This window comes from Watersipora subatra, chromosome 4 (genome assembly GCF_963576615.1).
Source record: "Watersipora subatra chromosome 4, tzWatSuba1.1, whole genome shotgun sequence".
NCBI lineage: Eukaryota > Metazoa > Bryozoa > Gymnolaemata > Cheilostomatida > Watersiporidae > Watersipora > Watersipora subatra.
Genome location: NC_088711.1, coordinates 16,253,687 through 16,273,326, shown reverse-complemented (window position 1 = coordinate 16,273,326; position 19,640 = coordinate 16,253,687). Strand labels below are relative to the sequence as shown.

At 36.5% G+C, this 19,640-nt stretch overlaps 3 protein-coding genes across 3 annotated transcripts; 1 reads left to right on the top strand and 2 right to left on the bottom strand.

Moving 5' to 3' along the window:
• Window positions 1-4,099: 4,099 nt before the first annotated feature.
• LOC137395297 (actin, cytoplasmic A3a) lies at window positions 4,100-5,895 on the bottom strand. The gene is made up of 2 exons (XM_068082187.1): window positions 5,688-5,895; window positions 4,100-5,343 (listed from the first exon to the last, which is right to left on the bottom strand). The coding sequence occupies exons 1-2, from the start codon at window positions 5,814-5,816 to the stop codon at window positions 4,339-4,341; spliced, it is 1,134 nt and encodes a 377-aa protein (XP_067938288.1). The 5' UTR covers window positions 5,817-5,895; the 3' UTR covers window positions 4,100-4,338.
• Window positions 5,896-6,434: 539 nt separating this feature from the next.
• Window positions 6,435-10,441, bottom strand: LOC137394859 (uncharacterized). The gene is made up of 4 exons (XM_068081633.1): window positions 10,382-10,441; window positions 9,779-9,959; window positions 8,500-8,550; window positions 6,435-7,112 (listed from the first exon to the last, which is right to left on the bottom strand). Exons 2-4 carry the CDS (start codon window positions 9,938-9,940, stop codon window positions 7,032-7,034), a joined length of 294 nt encoding a protein of 97 aa, XP_067937734.1. The 5' UTR covers window positions 9,941-9,959; window positions 10,382-10,441; the 3' UTR covers window positions 6,435-7,031.
• Window positions 10,442-11,683: 1,242 nt separating this feature from the next.
• LOC137393977 (L-threonine ammonia-lyase-like) lies at window positions 11,684-18,791 on the top strand. The gene is made up of 5 exons (XM_068080694.1): window positions 11,684-11,803; window positions 12,514-12,672; window positions 15,584-15,773; window positions 16,030-16,215; window positions 18,177-18,791. The coding sequence occupies exons 1-5, from the start codon at window positions 11,684-11,686 to the stop codon at window positions 18,488-18,490; spliced, it is 969 nt and encodes a 322-aa protein (XP_067936795.1). The 3' UTR covers window positions 18,491-18,791.
• The last annotated feature ends 849 nt before the right edge of the window (window positions 18,792-19,640 follow it).

Sequence of the window (19,640 nt, the reverse complement as noted above, 5' to 3'; positions counted from 1 at the left end):
CCTTACTATACCAGTAGGAAGATGTCGACAAATACATATGATAAAGTGCAGTCTTTGATGATTAATAAGTTGATATGCCAACTAGCTCCCCGAGCAAAGCTTCAATGAGACAGTTCGCAACCGAAGATACGAAGGAATCAAAAGCAAAAAGTGTAAAAATGACAAAAAAATTAATTCTGACAAGTAGCAAGCTAGAGTTCTAGCACCAACTTTTTTGAAGAGCTCATGGTAATAAGTGTCTAAATGTAACTAGGGTCGAATAGGTAGTTAGTAACCTACCTATTAACCTTTAAAATTCAATGCTGCGTTCCTGACTATTTACAGGTTTTTAAGTATTATGTTACCAGTAACAACACAGGAGTGAACAACATAAGCTCAGTGAATTATTCAACAAAAGGCTATCATTAGCGAATATACTGCAATTGAGCGAACAAGTTTTTCTTTAAAACAGTCAGTCATTCTTCAACAAAACTTTTTTGAAAAAGATTTAATCTTTCACAAAAAGCGACGCTGACATCCTGAATGATTACAAAAGTCGTCGTCAATCATTTTTAATACGAAATTGAAACCGTTTCAGATGAACATGAATTTTCAATGGAAGTGTAAATGCATTACCTATGCAAGGACATGTAAGTTCTAACACTTCATTGGCAACATGAATTGTTGGCATGCTAGGAAAGGGTCACAATTCTGTTTCAAGTTACTTCACTGCTGCCACCAAAAGTGGAGGTTTTACTACCACGATGGGCTTATTTTCAAGGAATGCGCAAACACTGACAAACCTTACATATTTCCTGTACGGAACAGTGAATGACGGTAGGCACCTACCGCTCAATTGGTTGGGTAGATAAAGTCCAATGCAATTCGCAGAGTTATGCTACTATTTGAGTTTGAAACGGGATGACTGCAATTTATAGCGTAAGTAGTTAGCTCCAATTACTTATTCAACCCCCAGGGTTAATACTCCCCTCAAAAGTCCCATTTGGCTCGGCCCAAAATCACGTTTTAGGGAGGGGTTTTCAGACCATGAGACACTGTCAGCGAATTTGCTACTTCAGGGGGGTTTTCCACAGCCAAGTCAGTAAAAGGGGCTATGTTTCTCATAGCATTCTTCACACTGTAGCTTCTGAATCATATTGGATGTTTAGCGGGGCGTGGAACCTGGGCATCCCCTAGGCAACTCCCAGTGTTTAGGGGGTGTATTTCAAATTGACCAACCAGGAGATTGAGGGTACAATATCCAAGTCTGAGCCTAGCCAGGTGGGTGCTTCTTTCAGAGTATCAACCCTAGGATTCAACCTAGCGCTTTGCATTCATTACAACCTACCTATAGCCTAACTACTTTTCAGTTCAAGAGAGAGAAAAAGTTGTTTACCCTTTTGACAGCATGCTAAAAACAATGAACGCCAAGTGAAATGCTCAAAGTAGTTTTGGCAATCTATGTGACTAAACCAGGTGTATGTTCCAGCCTGTAAAGGGAGGTTTCAATAACAAGTGTGCAAAAAGTGTGAAATGCAAAATTGATTTTGTTTACTAGATAGTCTTGAACCAAATATTGCACACTTTATTATGCTGTATCTAGTACCCACTCAAATAACTCCGACTTGAATGATGCGCATTGAATTTCTTAATTAATGAACAATGATCATATACTCACCCTACTCTGCAAATTTCTATAACGTGAATTCTGAAAAAATGAACTTTCCATCAAAGCACTATACTACAACAACATTTATTCAAAAAATGATTAAATCAAGCAAGATAGCAAATAAATCGTTAGTACAGCTTGCACAATAAAAAACAGCCAACGCTAAAAATGTCTCGGTCAGCAATTAGCTCAACTCGTGAAGGTCCACCACCATGTAATTAATGACAGACTTCCCAAGCTTAATATCAAAAAAATAAGAATATAATTGGAAGATGTTTGTCCTATGATCATGTAAAGTAATACCGATTATACATATTGGCTATTACTCCGACCGCACCTGTTACTACATAAATAGTCTGCTAAATAACCGGTACGGTGGCGGTCAGCTATCAAAATTATTTTAGCACTTCGTTTTTACTGTCAACGATTTATAGCTATAAACCAAACTTTATCAGTTTGTAAAAGTTTCTAAATAAACAATGCAGTATTAATTTGGATGCTGCATCAAACACATTTAATCCCAAAAACAGTTTAATTTTACTAAAAAAAACGGTGGCTGCCAACTTTGATGTTGTCATACACAAATAATTTAATAGTCTATTCGATCGAATGTGACAAAAAATAAACTTTGAAACAGTCATAACGGTTTACATTAAACCATTTAGCACAATGTGAGCATGTGAAAGTATTCGGGGAGTTCTTAACGAGACAATTTTCCAGTCTGCCATATTGTATTGCGTAGAAACGGCAAAATCCGGTTTGGGGACGCAAATCGAATGTGTTTCAAATCGACGCATTCCAAATGTTTGTCATAAAGCAATGCATCTTGATACATAGGCTAAGCATTATCGCGGCAACACGAGTGAATCGCTAGACGATTAGAGTAGATCGAATTTAGAAGAATGTATAGATAACTCCGAAGTCTTACTGAAGGCCGTGACGAACCGTTTGCTTCTTTTGTTGAGCAAGTATGTAATAACAAAAATGTGTCTAAATCACTCTTTTTTCTTGAAAGAAAATTAATTACAAACTAATTCTTTAAAATTAAATCACGTGTTTGCGTCAAATTATGTCTAACAAATCAAATCACTTGCCTGATGTGCCCAACACAAACTCCAAATCACTTAAAAATTATTTGGAAATATTTGACAAATTCAGTACAGAAGCATGTAAAAAGCAAAGCAAATGTCTAACAATATACGCTAAATCACCTTTGATTTTTTCTTTTCTTATTATCAGTGAATTGAACAACAATGTTACATATTGTTCTGCATACAAGTAGTAGTAATGACCAATGAAACATTTCATTCTTAGCATTTTATCCATGTGTTGAGTATATTTCATGAACTTTAATGCAAAAACAGCCTTAGGCAAAACATACAATGTTTGAAGTAAACAAAATTGTTGTTATTGGCCCAGAGAAAAAATTCAGACGTCATTTCATCACTCGTTGTCATTACATTTCAGAATCAACAACTTTGATCCAGATAGAGAACTTCTCCATGACTGTGTTATGAACCCGCTCTTTTCAAAAACTCATTGGAACAGACAATCGTCTAAATCAAATCAGATGAAAACTGGCTTTAATCACTTCGAACGTATTTGTTTCTATTTGGTTATTCGAATTGCTAGGTTTAGACAGCTTCGAATTGCTAGATTTAGCCAGCTTCGAGTAACCTGTAAAACCAATGATATACAGCCCCCAATGATATAACCATGATGAATGCCAATGCCACCCCAATGAGGAAACCAATAATATACAGGGGGGCTGTATATCATTGGTGAAACTAATGTTGCCCAAAGTGCACACTGAGAACATGTACCTAATTGAACTTTGGTTTTCCTTATTCCTTAGATCGACTGGTCAAAACTAGATCGCCAGTTTTCAAAAAAGGAATAGCAGTCATAATTGCCACATGGACAACGTCATGTGATCGATGATTAGCATTACAGAACCAGACTTCAAAATGTAACATGTGAATGACTGGCTATCAAGCACTGATCACATGAAGTATGTAAACTTTTAAGTCCAAAACTATCCACAACTACTAAGTATGGGTTGGCAGAGCTTTTTTCAAACCAGTTCATGCACATACTAGTAGCGCAGATTTCCCAATTTAGTCTCTCTGGTTAGTTGATGAAAAATTACTTTTCAAAAATGCCCTCCACATACTTAAAAAATATCAACCTCAGACTAGCCCGACAGTCCACACCTTTTCAGCTGCCACTGCACAACAACGTGTATACATGTATGTAATTTGCGATATGTGGATGACCTATGGAGTTTAGTAGACATAGCTACACGCATTGTATGTCTAAAGCTGTTAAATTTGTTTTTGACTTGTTTAGCGGCTGTTGTGTTATGCTGGCGAATTAATTTTTGACTGCGAACAATGACCAAATAGATATATGCAGATCTTATATATTATTTAATGCACAAACTGACAAAAGTATAATGCAAAGATTCTCCCGTTTTATTTGAACATGTTGCGACATATAAACGTGAACAGTGTACAGTTATTTTACATGAGCATTTATACACGTCACTACATAGCACAGACCAGTCAGTTCTTTGTTCTACATTGCGAAATCATTTCAATTCTTACTTATTAATGGAGGAAATGATGACCTAGAGAAAAGCTATTGTCCTCAAATGATTATGCTCAAAAACAGCCAGTTGAGATTTCAGTTTAGAAGCACTTTCTGTGGACAATGGATGGGCCAGATTCGTCATACTCGGCCTTGCTGATCCACATCTGCTGGAAGGTGGAGAGCGATGCAAGAATGGAACCACCGATCCATACAGAGTATTTTCTCTCTGGTGGAGCAATGATCTTGATCTTCATGGTGCTGGGAGCCAAAGCAGTGATTTCCTTCTGCATACGATCAGCGATACCTGGGTACATGGTGGTGCCACCAGACAGGACAGTGTTGGCATAGAGATCCTTACGGATGTCCACGTCACACTTCATGATAGAGTTGTAAGTGGTCTCATGGATACCATTGGATTCCATACCGATGAATGATGGCTGGAAGAGTGCTTCGGGGCATCTGAATCTTTCATTGCCAATAGTGATAACTTGGCCATCAGGAAGCTCATAGCTCTTCTCCAAGGATGAAGAGGAAGCAGCAGTGGCCATCTCTTGTTCGAAGTCCAACGCAACATAGCACAACTTCTCCTTGATGTCACGCACAATCTCACGTTCAGCGGTAGTGGTGAAAGAATAACCTCTCTCTGTAAGGATCTTCATGAGGTAATCAGTCAGATCACGTCCAGCCAAATCCAAACGGAGAATAGCGTGAGGGAGGGCATAGCCTTCATAGATAGGCACGGTGTGTGTAACACCATCACCAGAGTCCAAGACAATACCGGTGGTACGGCCTGAGGCATACAGAGACAGAACAGCTTGAATGGCAACATACATGGCTGGGGTGTTGAAGGTCTCAAACATAATTTGAGTCATCTTCTCTCTGTTGGCTTTAGGGTTGAGTGGAGCCTCAGTGAGAAGGACAGGGTGCTCCTCTGGTGCAACTCTCAACTCGTTGTAGAAGGTGTGATGCCAGATCTTCTCCATGTCATCCCAGTTGGTGACAATACCGTGCTCAATAGGATATTTCAGTGTGAGAATACCTCTCTTAGATTGAGCTTCATCACCAACGTAACTGTCTTTTTGACCCATACCAACCATAACACCCTACAAACATATATGTCAGAGTCTACCAAGTTGATACTGACAGTTCTCTATGAGTACTACAGTGCCAAACCGTTACCACTTTGAGCTACATAAGCACAAAACAAGTCAAACTTACTATCGAAGCATATTGTTATTGCCAACTATATTGCTGTAGCCAATCAGTTTAGGAATGGTCATACGTAACAACTAAAACACGCCAAGTTGAATTTATATTTGAAATAACGCTAGTAACCATATTTTAAAAGGATAACTGAATAACATTTAATAGACGGAACATACTCCAAATAAATGAAAACTAACAAACACAATCTCTTAACATGTGTAAATGAAAAGAGGAGACTTACCTGATGTCTTGGGCGTCCAACGATCGAGGGGAAAACAGCTCGTGGAGCATCATCCCCAGCGAAACCAGCTTTGCACATACCGGAACCATTGTCCACGACCAAAGCTGCTACATCCTCATCATCACCCATTTTGTTTTGTTTCGAGTGAAAGACGGAAAACTCTAGAGAAGACTTAGCACAACACCTTCCAGAAACTGGACTGCCAAACGACTGCGGAAGTCTGACTTATATAGGCCGGCTTTTTCCTTTTTGTTTTACCATATAAGGGAAGTCTAGTTTACCCAATGAGCGTGCAGTTTGGTATTAGCTTCGCAAACCATCGGACTAAATCGATGTTTCTGATGGCTATAATCATAGAGTACGTACCACAAACACGTGCCAAATTTAGCGCTTGCGATACAATACCAATTAACTTGAAACAATCTCTCGCTCTATGACTATAGCCCAGTGCTACAAAATTTTATTTTTTTATATAGAGCTTTTTCTCTCGGCTTCGTTCCACACACTATACGATTTCCGACAACTTTGCCCGTAAAGCTAGTTTATATTATAAAGCTACTGGAGATGTACCGAATAACTTTATGAATCAGTATCAGAGCCGACGTTTTAGTTATAATAACCTCAGTATCTGAATAAACGAGCATAGATAGGGGGCTCAATCACTGTACCTCAAGATAATACTTTAAAAATTAACCTTTGCAGCAAGGTCAATAGCTTGCTTGTAGTTTGTTAGGCTGTGGTAATCAGCCTACGTTCTAAAATAAAAGAACATCTACTGTACATGCCTTTGATTGATGTCATTCATAAAACCGCACCAATGTTTGCAAAGACAATATCTGCTTCTTATTATTTAGTCACAAAATACTGCGTGTAAAAATCTGAGCTGTAACGAGTATGATCTTATTAACTGTATCACAAAGTTTCATTATCAGAATGTAATATTTTCCTCTTTTATATTGTTTTCTATTTTGAGAATTAACCGTACTATTGTAATTTATGTATTTTATTTTATAACACTACTACAGCCATTCACTCTCTGTGCAGCCGATTTACAAAGTTCAATCGTGTACTAAATATGTGAACTACAATGACGAAATTTTCTTAATTGTCAAGTTCTCTGTCGATTTTTAGCAGCCTGTGTTCATAATAATGAAATACTTGCAAAACTTTTAACAGCTTTGCATATCAAAATAAAATTATTGCAATCATCACATTTCGCTCTGCCCATTCGGTAGAACTCATTGGCACGCTTTGACACGTTATAGAGGGTGAATATCGTCCAAATCACTGTAGGTTCATATGAATATAGACCATGTCTTTTATCGCACTCAGTTGGCTAAGGATTTAATGTCTTGAACCGTTTTGCCCTGCAATGTCTTGGAGGTCTTTATGATAGCTCGCAGGAAATTGTTTTAGCGACTCATTCTACAAAAGCCAATGACCTAAGTAATTAATCAGGTTAATGATCTAGGCCTAGTTGATCATTTTTTTTCTTGAAAGTCACAATAAGTAGCTATTATGTGAGGGTTGTAAAACGTATGAATGAAAACTGTTATTGTGCCATGTTGTTCAGCTGGATTATCCGGTGCTTAGACAGCTTATTAATAGCTGATAGTTTTCTTGTTGTTGAGCTATTGCTTAGCACATGCACCCGCTTAAAAATAGCCCTCTGATTTCAAAACTCTTACAACTAAGACCTTACTGAAATATAATCGAACTAATAGGATAATACTGCCTGGTAAGAGTATTCGAAAGCTATGACAACTTTCAAATTTTTTATTTACTAGAAATTAAAATTTTGAGTATTGCCTGCGTGGTAAGAGTGCTTTGCTACAATGACTTGCCATTTTAATCCCAGCATTTGCATAATAGTTACAATATTTGTTTTTATACTAAAAGCATTTTGTTAGCGATTTAGCTTTTAGTTAATGTACCACATATAAAGCTGATGCAGATGAACAGATCACGTTTGCATATAAAATATTTAAACATTGCAATGCATACATGTATATCAGGCATTAAAAGTCCATTTTTGAGATAATAGTTATTGACGCAAACCAAAAGGATTCACTATCCATTCAGTAGAGTAACAAATCAAAGGATTCAAAACCTACCAATAAGCATTTTAGTGCACCCAAATTGTTTGATTTTTTTAGAAAATTTATAAACTTCAAGCCAATCACTGCTTTTTTCTGTGCTTTCACTTTTGAACTTGAATTGAACTTTGAATTGAATTTGAACCATTAAATCTCACACTATAAATAATCACAAACAAACCCTCACAATCCTACAGATAAACAGGGTTGGGAAGAATGATAAGACAATATTATTCGCTTGTCAAACGTGTCTGTATCACAATCTATGATTGCTAGAAGGCACCATATTTGGTTGTGTATGTATACGGTATTAGGCAGGACAGTATCAACACTTGGACTCATTCATTCAAATTTACACTCACTGGACTCTATTAAATTAAGTTTGGTCATTGCAAAAAAACTTGGTAAAACAGCGCATATAAGGACAAATAAAAAATATTTATGACCAGTCTTGACTAATTTTTTAATGATGATAGTACATGGATGAACTTAAACCAATCTGCCCTTTTGTGAAGTTTTGTCGAGGAGTAATAAAAACTATTAGTTATAAAAACACATAGCATTAACATGGTAGCATGGAAACAAAAATAGAGATGGAATCTTGACAAGCGCACCGTGTTGATGGAATTTGTATGAACTGACCCAAGAAAGGGCGGTTAGTTCCAGTTTCGTACACTCACATTGAAAATTTAATGCACTCAAAAAGGCAAACCTACCAGCTTGTCTCCTATATTACATATTTGACTCTGAACATCCATCTGCCAGCTCTGTAATAATAATATGACAATTTTTTCAGGATTATTCTTGCAGTTTAAGAAAGTTAGAAGATTATATCAAGATAAAGAGCTATTGAACAGATTGCTTGCATTTAGTAACCGCATAGGTGTGAAGCCTTATTGACGTTTTACTAAGTTACGAATATTACACTATAGCTTGTATCAATTTTCTGCCTTTTTGCACAAGCATACACAGCGAATGATGCCTGAATAACACAACACCAAGAATGTCAGCTCTGCTGTGTTATTAATGAGCCACATCTATGCCCATATCAATCTGATCACTATACTTAATGAATTCGTATTGCGCGTAAATGCTTCAGCGTACATGATTGCATCCTCTTCAACCTAATATGCATTATAAGGCTAGCGTGCAGGAGAGTGGCATAGCCTGCTGCAGCTCTCCTTATTTGGGATGTGCAATACAGTGCGCAGCGATAATGACTTTCCGCTAATTCCACTGGTTGGTGAGCAATTGGGATGTGAGGCATGACTGACGGTGTATATAGACGACTGATCAGTGCCATTGTTCTTGTTGTTTTCCTTTAAAAGTTTTCTGCTGAGCCAGAGGATGATGGATTAGTAAAATGAATATGCACGCATACACTTGCCATTACCGGTATTCAACTTTCAGAAAATACTTCTTGTTCTATCATTTTTCAGAAATTTGGAAAGCAGTTAACATAGGTGTGTTAGCAAATGCAGACAAGGTACTGGGTGGGCTGCTCTACATGCATGGGTTTTAACTGCGCTAAGTTAATAAGGCGAACTTTACTTGGCATTGAATGAGTATTGGGTTTGACCTCTAATGTGTGTGTAAACCATAAAAGGTAAATGGTTTGGGGCCCGGATTACATTTGCGGCGCTCAAATAGATCAAACAATTCTCTTTATTTGGAACACGCCATGTGTCATCTGCCATGCGTCATCTAGTTAGCTCTATAACCCTCCTGTCAATACTGACTCCCAATCTCGTTTTGAATGATATGTATCACTCAACCCGAGGCAATAGTATGACATTTAAATTTTAATCGGTCTATCCATCATAAGCCAGTCTCTACAATGATATACAGCCCCTCTGTGGTATCATATGTCATTGGTCTCTAGTATTGCTCAATCTTGCTAATAGTGGGATGGTTTAAAGTGTAACACTTCACTTATATGGAACTGTTTTCCTGTTATGACAACCTTCAAAGTTAGAAGTTATTGCAGTAGCTTACAGAATATAACTCTCTTTTTTCCATCTTGTGTTCGTATGGAAGCCGCCATTCTTGAGGATGTGGGTCCTTTGGTTCAGGGAGGTTAAGATTAGCCAACCCAAATGTGCTGGATGAAGAAGATGGGCTATGCGCTCTATCGTTACCCATTGGTTGTAACGCCATTCTTTGGCAGAAGATCAAGCTGAAAGCCAAATAGGCCAATGCTTACTTTGATGCTACTAACAAGGCTTCGTGTTGGCTTACACACTTATTAAATTAGTAATCTTATAGCTAATAGATCCCTTGCAGCAGGTGCGCTAGAGCCAGTAAAAAACCATGCATTACCTCAAAATACTTAGAGTTTCAAACCATTATTGTTGTCTATGTATTCTGTAAGTCAGGGCCACTGAGTACTAATCTATCTCTAGTTTCTAATCTTTCAACTTTATTGTCCTGCCATGAAGACTGCTTGTCTTTAAACCAGATAATACTGTGCCATGCACCTTCTTATAATTATTTTTAACATCATATCGTGCTGCTAATATACTTACGTTGTGTGATAAAATAAGCAACAATAATAATAATTATTAATTTACAAGAAATAAACAGGAAAGTAAAACTCACACTAGTCAAGACCTGGATGTATGCACCGATTCAGCTGTACGCACTGCACACTGACTAGGATAATATCGGTAGCGCTGGTTGCTATTGTGCTGCTTGTCAGCGACATTGAACGCTTATCAAACATAGCTGAAAAGTGCTTTTGTGTTTAACTATTGGTATTTGTTTAACAAATCATGTAGTTATAGTTTTATAATTTCTTGCTCAATACTGCAACAGAAGTAGTTTAGTAGGTGAAAACTCGATATCAAAAGGAATAAGTTGGAGATTTAATACTCGGTGACTGCGCGCAACGACATAGAATGACAGGTGACATTATGACAGGTGACATTACGCTCAGTATGTTTGTTTTGGTGTAGCTCATACAGTTAACGAAAGGTCTTATAATGGAACTTCTCCCCACGCAAATTGATAGGATGGCATTATTAATAGATACACTTATGACTCAACACTTATGACTCACTGCTCAGGGTTCAACACATTATGCTCCTCATCACTGTGTGACGAAGCAGAACGCAATAATAGTGCTGAATTATGCAACCATTCACCGGATACAGTCTCATGCACACAATTTGTTAGAGATGCGTGTTGTTTAGGTTCTACGTTTTCCCTATTGAGCGAGCGTCTGTCGACAAGACAATGGACAAATAAACAGTTACAGTAAGTCCTTACTGACGGACTCTAATATTGTCAAAAAACAACTGTTTTTTGACAATATTACATGCCCATTATTCAATATGTCAGAAAGGTTGCATTGTTGCCTAGTAGCCCATTATAACTTCCACATTATACGGACCCTCGTTGTTGTCAAGTAGGAGTACTAGAGCATTAATTCCCACCTTCCACTTTCTTAAGCCAATGACTGCCGTGAAGAGAACTGTTTGGCAGGTTTAATTATCAATGTCTAAACGATTGAAACCGAATGCTACTTGTCATGCATTGAGACCACATACAGCAATACCTCACTGAATGGCAGCAAATTGTTACCTACTAGCAACTTTAGCGAGTAGGTAGTTGGCTGATCAAAAATTTTACGATATACATGCACATGGCTTTTGTTAGAAAATTATGTTGTTTTTTATTTGTTTCAACATGTAAAACTTGCACAGAAATATCTAATCTTGCATTGTTTTGTGCGGATATGAAACAGTATGCTTCCATTTGTATAAGCCTGATATGAGAATTTTGTATACTAAACTACCTATACTAAGCTATGCGCTCTGTGAATTTCTTTGGATTCCATAAGACCAATATACACTTTTCTATCATGTCTTATTGTAGTCTAACACCCTGCATAGTGCTAGAATGGCAGAAGGCAAGTATATCCCTCTGGATCTTTTGGCAGAGGCGAGGAGTTGTCTCACTGATACACCTGTCATACACTCACCTCTTATTCCTCTCAATGTTGAAATTCCAAATAAAAAAGTAAATGATTAACTTTATTCAAATTGGTTATCTTGGGTGAGTTCTTGGCTGTTAGTAATTTTAGTGCATACAGCATATAAATACTGTGTGTAGACCAAGTCACTGAGTTCATCTTTGGCTCTGCTTGATAGAACAACTCGCATGCTAGTGGTTGTCAGAAAGATTCCATAAAGAGGCAGTATGATATGGTTGTCTTCTCCTGTATGCTTACAATAGCCTGTTGAAAGCAAATAATAGAATAGTAGTAAAATTGTCTGAGAGTGCTTTAAAACTCCTGTTATGATTAACTCTGTTATATATAGGTTTGCCCTTGCTGTTTCTTGGAGATGTTATGATGAAGTTCTCTGTATTATTAACGACAGTGACTTGAAATGAGCAAATAAAATGTACGAGCATGATCATATCTGTACAGATTGTTATTTTCAGCCATTACAAAAATGAAATGTTTAGAACTTAGCGTACATAATCACTTAAAAACATAATTTTATCGCTGGTTGGTTTACATATTTGTAATCAGGAGAAAATAAGAACTAGTCTAATATATAATTTTTAGATATTTAGTAAATTCACAAGGAGTAACAACATTGTGAATAAAAAGTTTAGTTTTCCGACAGAGATGTCTAGTTTATTTCACTCCCCACTGTAAGACCCAAGTTTCTGTATGCTATGATGCTACTGCGTTTTGAGTAAATATAGTTTTAATTCAACAGATATATTTAAAATGTGAAAACTTGCAACCGTTCCGATCATTCAAAGCAAGAGGAGCTTGTTTTGCAATCAGCAAACTTGAGACTGAGAAAAGGGAAGCAGGCATCTGTGCGGCGAGTGCTGGTAACTTTGCCCAATCACTGGGCTACATGGCGAAACAGGTATGTTGTTTAACTTGGGTGTACAACTTGCTAATCAAAGCCTTATCTCAAAGGATGAGGTCACCATCTTGGTATTTAGATTATGGTGTTTGTCATACCCTTTATCTTTACTTGACAAGTAGCTAGGTGGAGCTCACCTGCTCTGCCATATATCTGTTGATAATAATGAGATCACATCTATTACCACAACCTTTAGTTTTCTGAAGGTTGGGTTGAGTCTTCTTGTTCAAAGATGTCAGTGAGAGCACAACTCCCATACCAAGTTCATTCAAAATCTCCTTTCTATTATCGTGTTTAGTTGTGCATTATGGGAATGTATAAATAACTAGTAACTGTGAGCTATAATATTTGTATAAATTTATATATATATAATAGATATAGAATTTACATATATAATATATAGAATGCTTTCTATACGTATATAAGAGCCTATGAGAAGGTGAAATAAGTATATACAGTAGATGTCACTGCATTTTAATTTATTTTTAATCAGATTAATTTTTAATAATTGCTTTCATGACAACAATTGTTAAGTTTTTGATCAGATAGATCTTGGTGCATTTATATAAGAAATGAAAGTTCCAAGATTACCAATGAAATCTAGTGTTGCTTGGAGCGAACCTGCTTTGTCACATTGAATAAGCCGTGTTGAGTCCGTTCTTATAACACTTCAATCAGCGACAATTTTCTAAAATTATAGAGCGCTAATCTTATTATAGTAAAGATTATTCTGCAGTTCCGAAATGTGGTTCATTAGTGCAACTAATAGATTTTTGGTCTATTATTAAGCGTATAAGTTCAAATCCCATACAAAACAATCTTTTTGAAACACTTTAATTACCGCCTACATTATTTCTTTGGTGTGACGGTTTCAAGCAAAATTACACTAAGTTTTATAAGTACAGCTGTATATAGACTAGTACTAAATATATGAGGAGTTCATTTCCAAAACCAGTTATTTCTGATTTTAGCATTTTTCACAAACAAGAAAATTTTGTATACTCAATATTGTTCAATATAATTGGCATAGTTTTTAGCTAATTCTCAGGAAAAATGACAAAGCAAGCTTATACTTTCTTTTTGTTCAACAATTTTGTCAAGAAGCATGGTAAACAGCCAACAGAATTCTGCATTTTTTTTCAAAAGCAGTTATTTCCAAAAATAACTGTTTTTGACATGAAAGAATCCGCAACCCGTGATTTAAACAATAAGTCTTAGATAATAGTCTGACTTTAACCACAGCTTTAGGTGAACTAATAATTAATGCGCAATAGTTACAAGCGGTGACCCAACATGTTATATACAATAATATCTTGAAAATAAAAACATACCGTATATCGTTTTACTGTAAAGTGCATCTTATTTAGAAAAAAATTCTTTACAAGATATGTATAAAATTTTTTAGTAAATCTCACACTCGCAACTTTTTTTTGCGTTGAACAAACGGGGAGTGTTTCTTATATCTATGAAAATAACGATCTTGTTTTGCCGTTTTGAAAAATAATTAAAAATGAAATTGTTAAGCCAAAAATTTTTTTATTGGTTGCACGTGATTGGCAGTAAGGTTGTTTAAGACATCATTTGATTAGTCTAGCTAAGTTTGGGTCTTGTAATGAAAAGAAAAGTGACACCCTATTGATAAGGTGATCTATCGACTTATGGTCTGTACTTATATTACTGTGCAAGCCGATACATTGGCTTGCGAAAGAGTTAATAGCAAAAATAGTAGTAGATTACTACTACTAGCACTAGTTAACTTTTGTACTAAACACAAACAAACATGCATTGTGTTTGATGTGATTGTTTCATTTTTCTTTGCCTTCTGCAATTTAGTTAAATTTTGGTTTCAAGCCAATTTAACAGTAAAAGGTTTAAAATAATTACCTTCTACATTCTCTTTGTTCTTTTTAGCAGGTCGGGTTATTTGCACAGGTTCTTCCAAAAAGTCATTTAATGTTGCTACATTATAATTACTTGCTAAAGATGCATCCATCATGAAAGCACAGGCAGTGGAGAGATAGCTTACATAACTAAGTCAACGGATCAAAAAGCTGACCTAGTTTTACAACAACCAATTGAAAAGCAAGCACAAAAATAACTGCTTTTGGAATGAAACCCAATAGGAAATAACTGGTTTTGGAACAAAACCAAGATTTTAGTGGGTGAAATGTATGAGAAATAATTAGTTTAGGAACAAAAAATCCATTGAACAAGGTACTCATATTATTAGAGTATAATTTAAGATTAAAAAGTCAAAAAGTGCCAAAAATGGAAATAACTGGTTTTGGAAATGAACTCCTCATATATAGATCTATATACAGCTGTATATAGATTAGTACTAAATATATATAGATCTATATACAGCTGTATATAGATTAGTAATAAAAATAATTCTCAAAAGGTTTAGTTCAGGCTAAATTTGTACTATGTACAAAGGCTAAACAGTGATCGGTATAGGGAATGGCTGCTGACAAATTCAAATCCTTTTTCCCTCCCATGCAAGTTTGCTCTATTAGTCAAGGGTTTTTTCATAGTGGTATCAATTTGATCTTATCATGATGTGTCGCTAGTCATGGCTGATCCAAAATTTTTAACTAGATCGTGTGGACAATGAGGTAGAATGCTTAGTCAGGTGCCTGTAATGCATTCCACTTTGTTGTGTGTCGCCTCGCATAAATTAGGCTTTGTCATAACTACTTCCTTCTAGTTTTACATTGTGCACAATTATGGTCTCTAAAGCATGTTTTCTCATGTCATCCGAGGCAGTCTTGACACTAACTTATTTTTTTGGGTTCCTTAGCGGCTGAGAATGTGCTGCTCCCCTTTTTGGCATGCTCTGGTTGACAATCGCGAGTCTGTCGTCAATATTTACTATTAAACCCAACTCTAATTGTTGTCCATTGTAACGCAGTTTAATATGCCATGTGAGATACTGGCACCCGACCACATCCCAGAAACAAAGCTTTCCAAAACTCTTGAGCTTGGTGCCAAGGTTAGCAAGGTCCCAGTCAGCGATTGGTGGAATGCTCTGCAGACTAGAGGCTACAGCACGATGGGGAACGCTTCCTTCATACACCCCTGTGATATAAATGTTATGGCAGGTAAAATAGTCATGTCTTAAATCTCTCACTAAATTTTTTGTTATTAGTTATCAATCGATGGTCACGCCAATATGTTCTTGATGTATTTTATGCTTAAAGCTTTTTGTCATACTTATATACCAACTACAAAGTTTTACTCGCATCTATTGATCTCTTGTGGTAGTATTCTATAGTTTACACATCTATGGTATTCACATATGGTAGCTACGTAGGTTCAGAGTCATTGTACTTGAGACAGATATGGATGTCTATGCAGGGCATGGTACAATAGGCATGGAGATTATGGAAGACTTGCCCAAGGTTGACACAGTAATATGTCCGTACGGCTCCGGAGGTCTGATTATAGGAGTTGCGTCTGCTGTCAAGCAGGTCAATCCTAATGTTAGAGTGCTGGCATGCGAACCAGAGAATGCAGCTCCGCTGAAAGCATCACTCACCGCAGGTAAACAGCTTTAATACACCTGAGACGGAGAATGATGACTGCCAGGATATCCCTATAGTGTTGGTACTCTGGACCTCAATTGGGTTTTTTGTTATAAAGTCAGTCTCAAAAGCTAGTCCTATAGAACCCTTTTTGCATATTAAGTGCATTCTCTTTGCAGCTTATTTACAAAGAAATTCCGTTTTAGCTGTTCATTTGTTGGCCAGCAACTTGTTAGGGGGTTTTCGCTCATTCCCCCTCTAATTCTAGCTTAAATTCTGTCCTGTTAATTTTTTACACACTCATCTCTGTTCCTTCATTCCAAATTATTGATTTGAGAGTATAGCTTCCTGCAAAAACTAGGCTACAGTTTCACCAGCAGTCATCAATCAACTGTATTATACCTGCTTGACTCGTCTTGCCAATACAACAGAATGGTCTTTATTTTACGCAGACTTTAGCATAGGTTCCTCAGTTTAATATTGACCTTGAACTATTGCTTTAATAGCTACAACTCTACCTTAAAAGATGAACTTGCAAAAAATTTTGGTAGACTTTATCAGAAAGTGTTGGTATTTTTCTATCATTTGCGATTGTTTTTGATGTTTGAGGTGACCTGATTGTCAGGAATTTTCAAGATTAAAATTGACAAAACTTGATTGCAGTTAAAACACTCAGATCAAGCGAAAGTACAATTATGACATTTATAGTTGCGAATAAATTGACAAAATAGAGACGCGTAACGGTGTAACTTGAACGCAATAGCCGACATCAACTATAGCAATGATAGCAAGTAATGACGCCATTTCGCACATATTTTTCTTCTGAGCGTTTTAACCATGATCAGGTTTTGCCTATTTTGATCTTAAAATATCCTGGCTGTCAGATCACCTCAAACATCAAAAACAATTGCAAATGTTAGAAAAATACCAATACTTTCTGATAAAGTCTACCAAAATTTTATGTAAGTTCGTCTTAATGATATCTTAAGAACTTCGCATAAAACTAACTGGCTATTTGAAATGTCTCTAGTTGAAGAGGTTCAGTGATACAATTAATGAATACATCGATCAGCTATATGCAGTTTTGTTAATTTCTCAAGTTAATGCAGTCGCTAAGATAACTGCTTGATAGTAAATCGAAATGTTCAGAGCTAGCTAGCTTCATATTTAGCTAGCTTCATATCTACCTAGCTTCATATCTAGCTAGCTTCATATCTAGCTAGCTTCATATCTAGCTAGCTTCATATCTAGCTAGCTTCATATCTAGCTAGCTTCATATCTAGCTGGCTTCATATCTAGCTAGCTTCATATCTAGCTAGCTTCATATCTAGCTAGCTTCATATCTAGCTAGCTTCATATCTAGCTAGCTTTGTCAATGATATTGTCATGTCTCTGACAAATCAGAAGTATTTACAGAGAGGTAGTTAGCGTAAATACATTTGCTGAGCAAAACAGCCACAACTGCTAGCAGACCGTCAGTGGCAGGTCATTACCTTCAATGCCGGCCCCTAAGGGCTGTTGCCAAGCGGCTGCTGTGTAACTTGACACTGCATGTCAGGTTAGCTGACGTATATTACTTGGGTCCTAATGAGTCTAGAGTGGGTGATAGGAGATGTTATGATATTCAGGTTGATCCTCTCATAAATCACCGTCCTTGAAGCAATAAACCTACCTAAGGTTGGTTGCCATGTAATACACAACAGATAATGTACATACATCACAGTGTTAGTTTCACTTTCATGTGCTTCATTATCGTGTTTATATGTTTGGCCAATCATCAAGTTCATATGTATAGTCTGCGGTGCTGTATTCTCATCATCGAGTTCATATGTGTAGCCATATGTGTATGTGTATGATGTAGCATATGTGTATGATGTTCATATGTGTAATCAAGGTACCTTGATGAGAATATGGTACTATATGCTCATTGTCATCTTTATATGTTCCGCCCGTAGTGCCACATTAAATTTTTTTTCGTAGGAAAACTTGTTGAATTTACGGAATACAGAACTAGTTTCGTCGACGGAATGGGAAGCAAGAGTGTGCTACCTGAGGCGTGGCCTTATGTGTCCCAAATTGTGGAAGGCTCAGTCGTGGTGACCTTGAGAGAAGTTGCTGACAGCATAAGGTTGCTTATTGACAAGCATAGTCTTGTGACTGAGGGCGCAGGGGCAGGAGCTCTTGCTGCCGCTTTCTCTAATGAAGTTCCTAATGGTACTATCGTTTGTGTGCTATCAGGGGGCAACATTGATAAGGATAAGTTGCTAACCATTTTTGACGGACAAGTACCATAATGCCTCCTCTCTTTGAGATGTTTAGTAAATCTGTAAGCATTTTAATGTTCGTATATCATGGACATCCGCAGCACAAAGCATATAGTGGCAGTGAATTGTAGGGATGGAAACTCACCTCTGACTAAGAATTTAAGCTTTTACCCTTTTAGATAACCTGTTTCCTTGTATGCACTGAATTGTTTTATTGGATCCTGTCCCAGATTTTTAGGTAATTAACACGTCTATGTTAATTAACACATCTGTGTTAATCAACATGTCTATGTTAATCTGAGTAAGACAAGACCAAAATGGTGTTGTTCATTAGTAAATGTGTCCGGATTGTAGTTCTAAGCATTTATATCATTATTTCTAAATGAAACTTTTTTTACACTCGGTCATTTCCATCTCATCGTATTGCAACAGTCGCACTATTATTGCTTGTTGTATAAATTATCGGGTGCTTTTGCAGTATTTTCCCTCAAATGATAACACATTTGATTGTGTGTTTTTATGTTTTTTCATAATCTATGGATATAATATGTTGCTCAAGATAGGTTATTCATGTTTTTGTACCACATTTTTAATTAACCAGTATGTTAGTGCTGATGGCGCTTGAGATATTTGTATTTTCATCATTTGCTAATTAAATTAGCTACAGTGCCTAAAGTTATTATGATTGATTGTTAATATAACTTAGATCGGTCTATTTTGTAGACTCAAAAGTTTTTTTTGTATAAAATAAGAACTTCAAATTTGAATAAAAAATTTCTTATAGCCACAAATAGTTTTATTGATGCATAAACTTCTAGAAACAAGGCAAATAGTGAGATTTCAATTGTAGATTAGTTTTTTGTTTGTTTAGAAACAATTCTGTGACCTCCAAGTTTTTACTGTTCTTTACTGGGTGGTAAGCATCTAGCTCCATCTTCTATTTAAATTGTAAATGCTCAAATTCTACTAGCATATTTGGTCAGAACATTCATTGAGGAAACAACTCCATTATCAATATATAGACATCCATAAACATTGTAAAATGTATGTTATTTCCGTAAACTTGCAACATTGTTTTCACAATATACCTTTGAGCTAGGCTGGTACATTTTTAGTTATGGTCGTCCACAATAAATAGTGAACATTGTTAGATCTGATACCAGTGCAGATGGGCTAATTT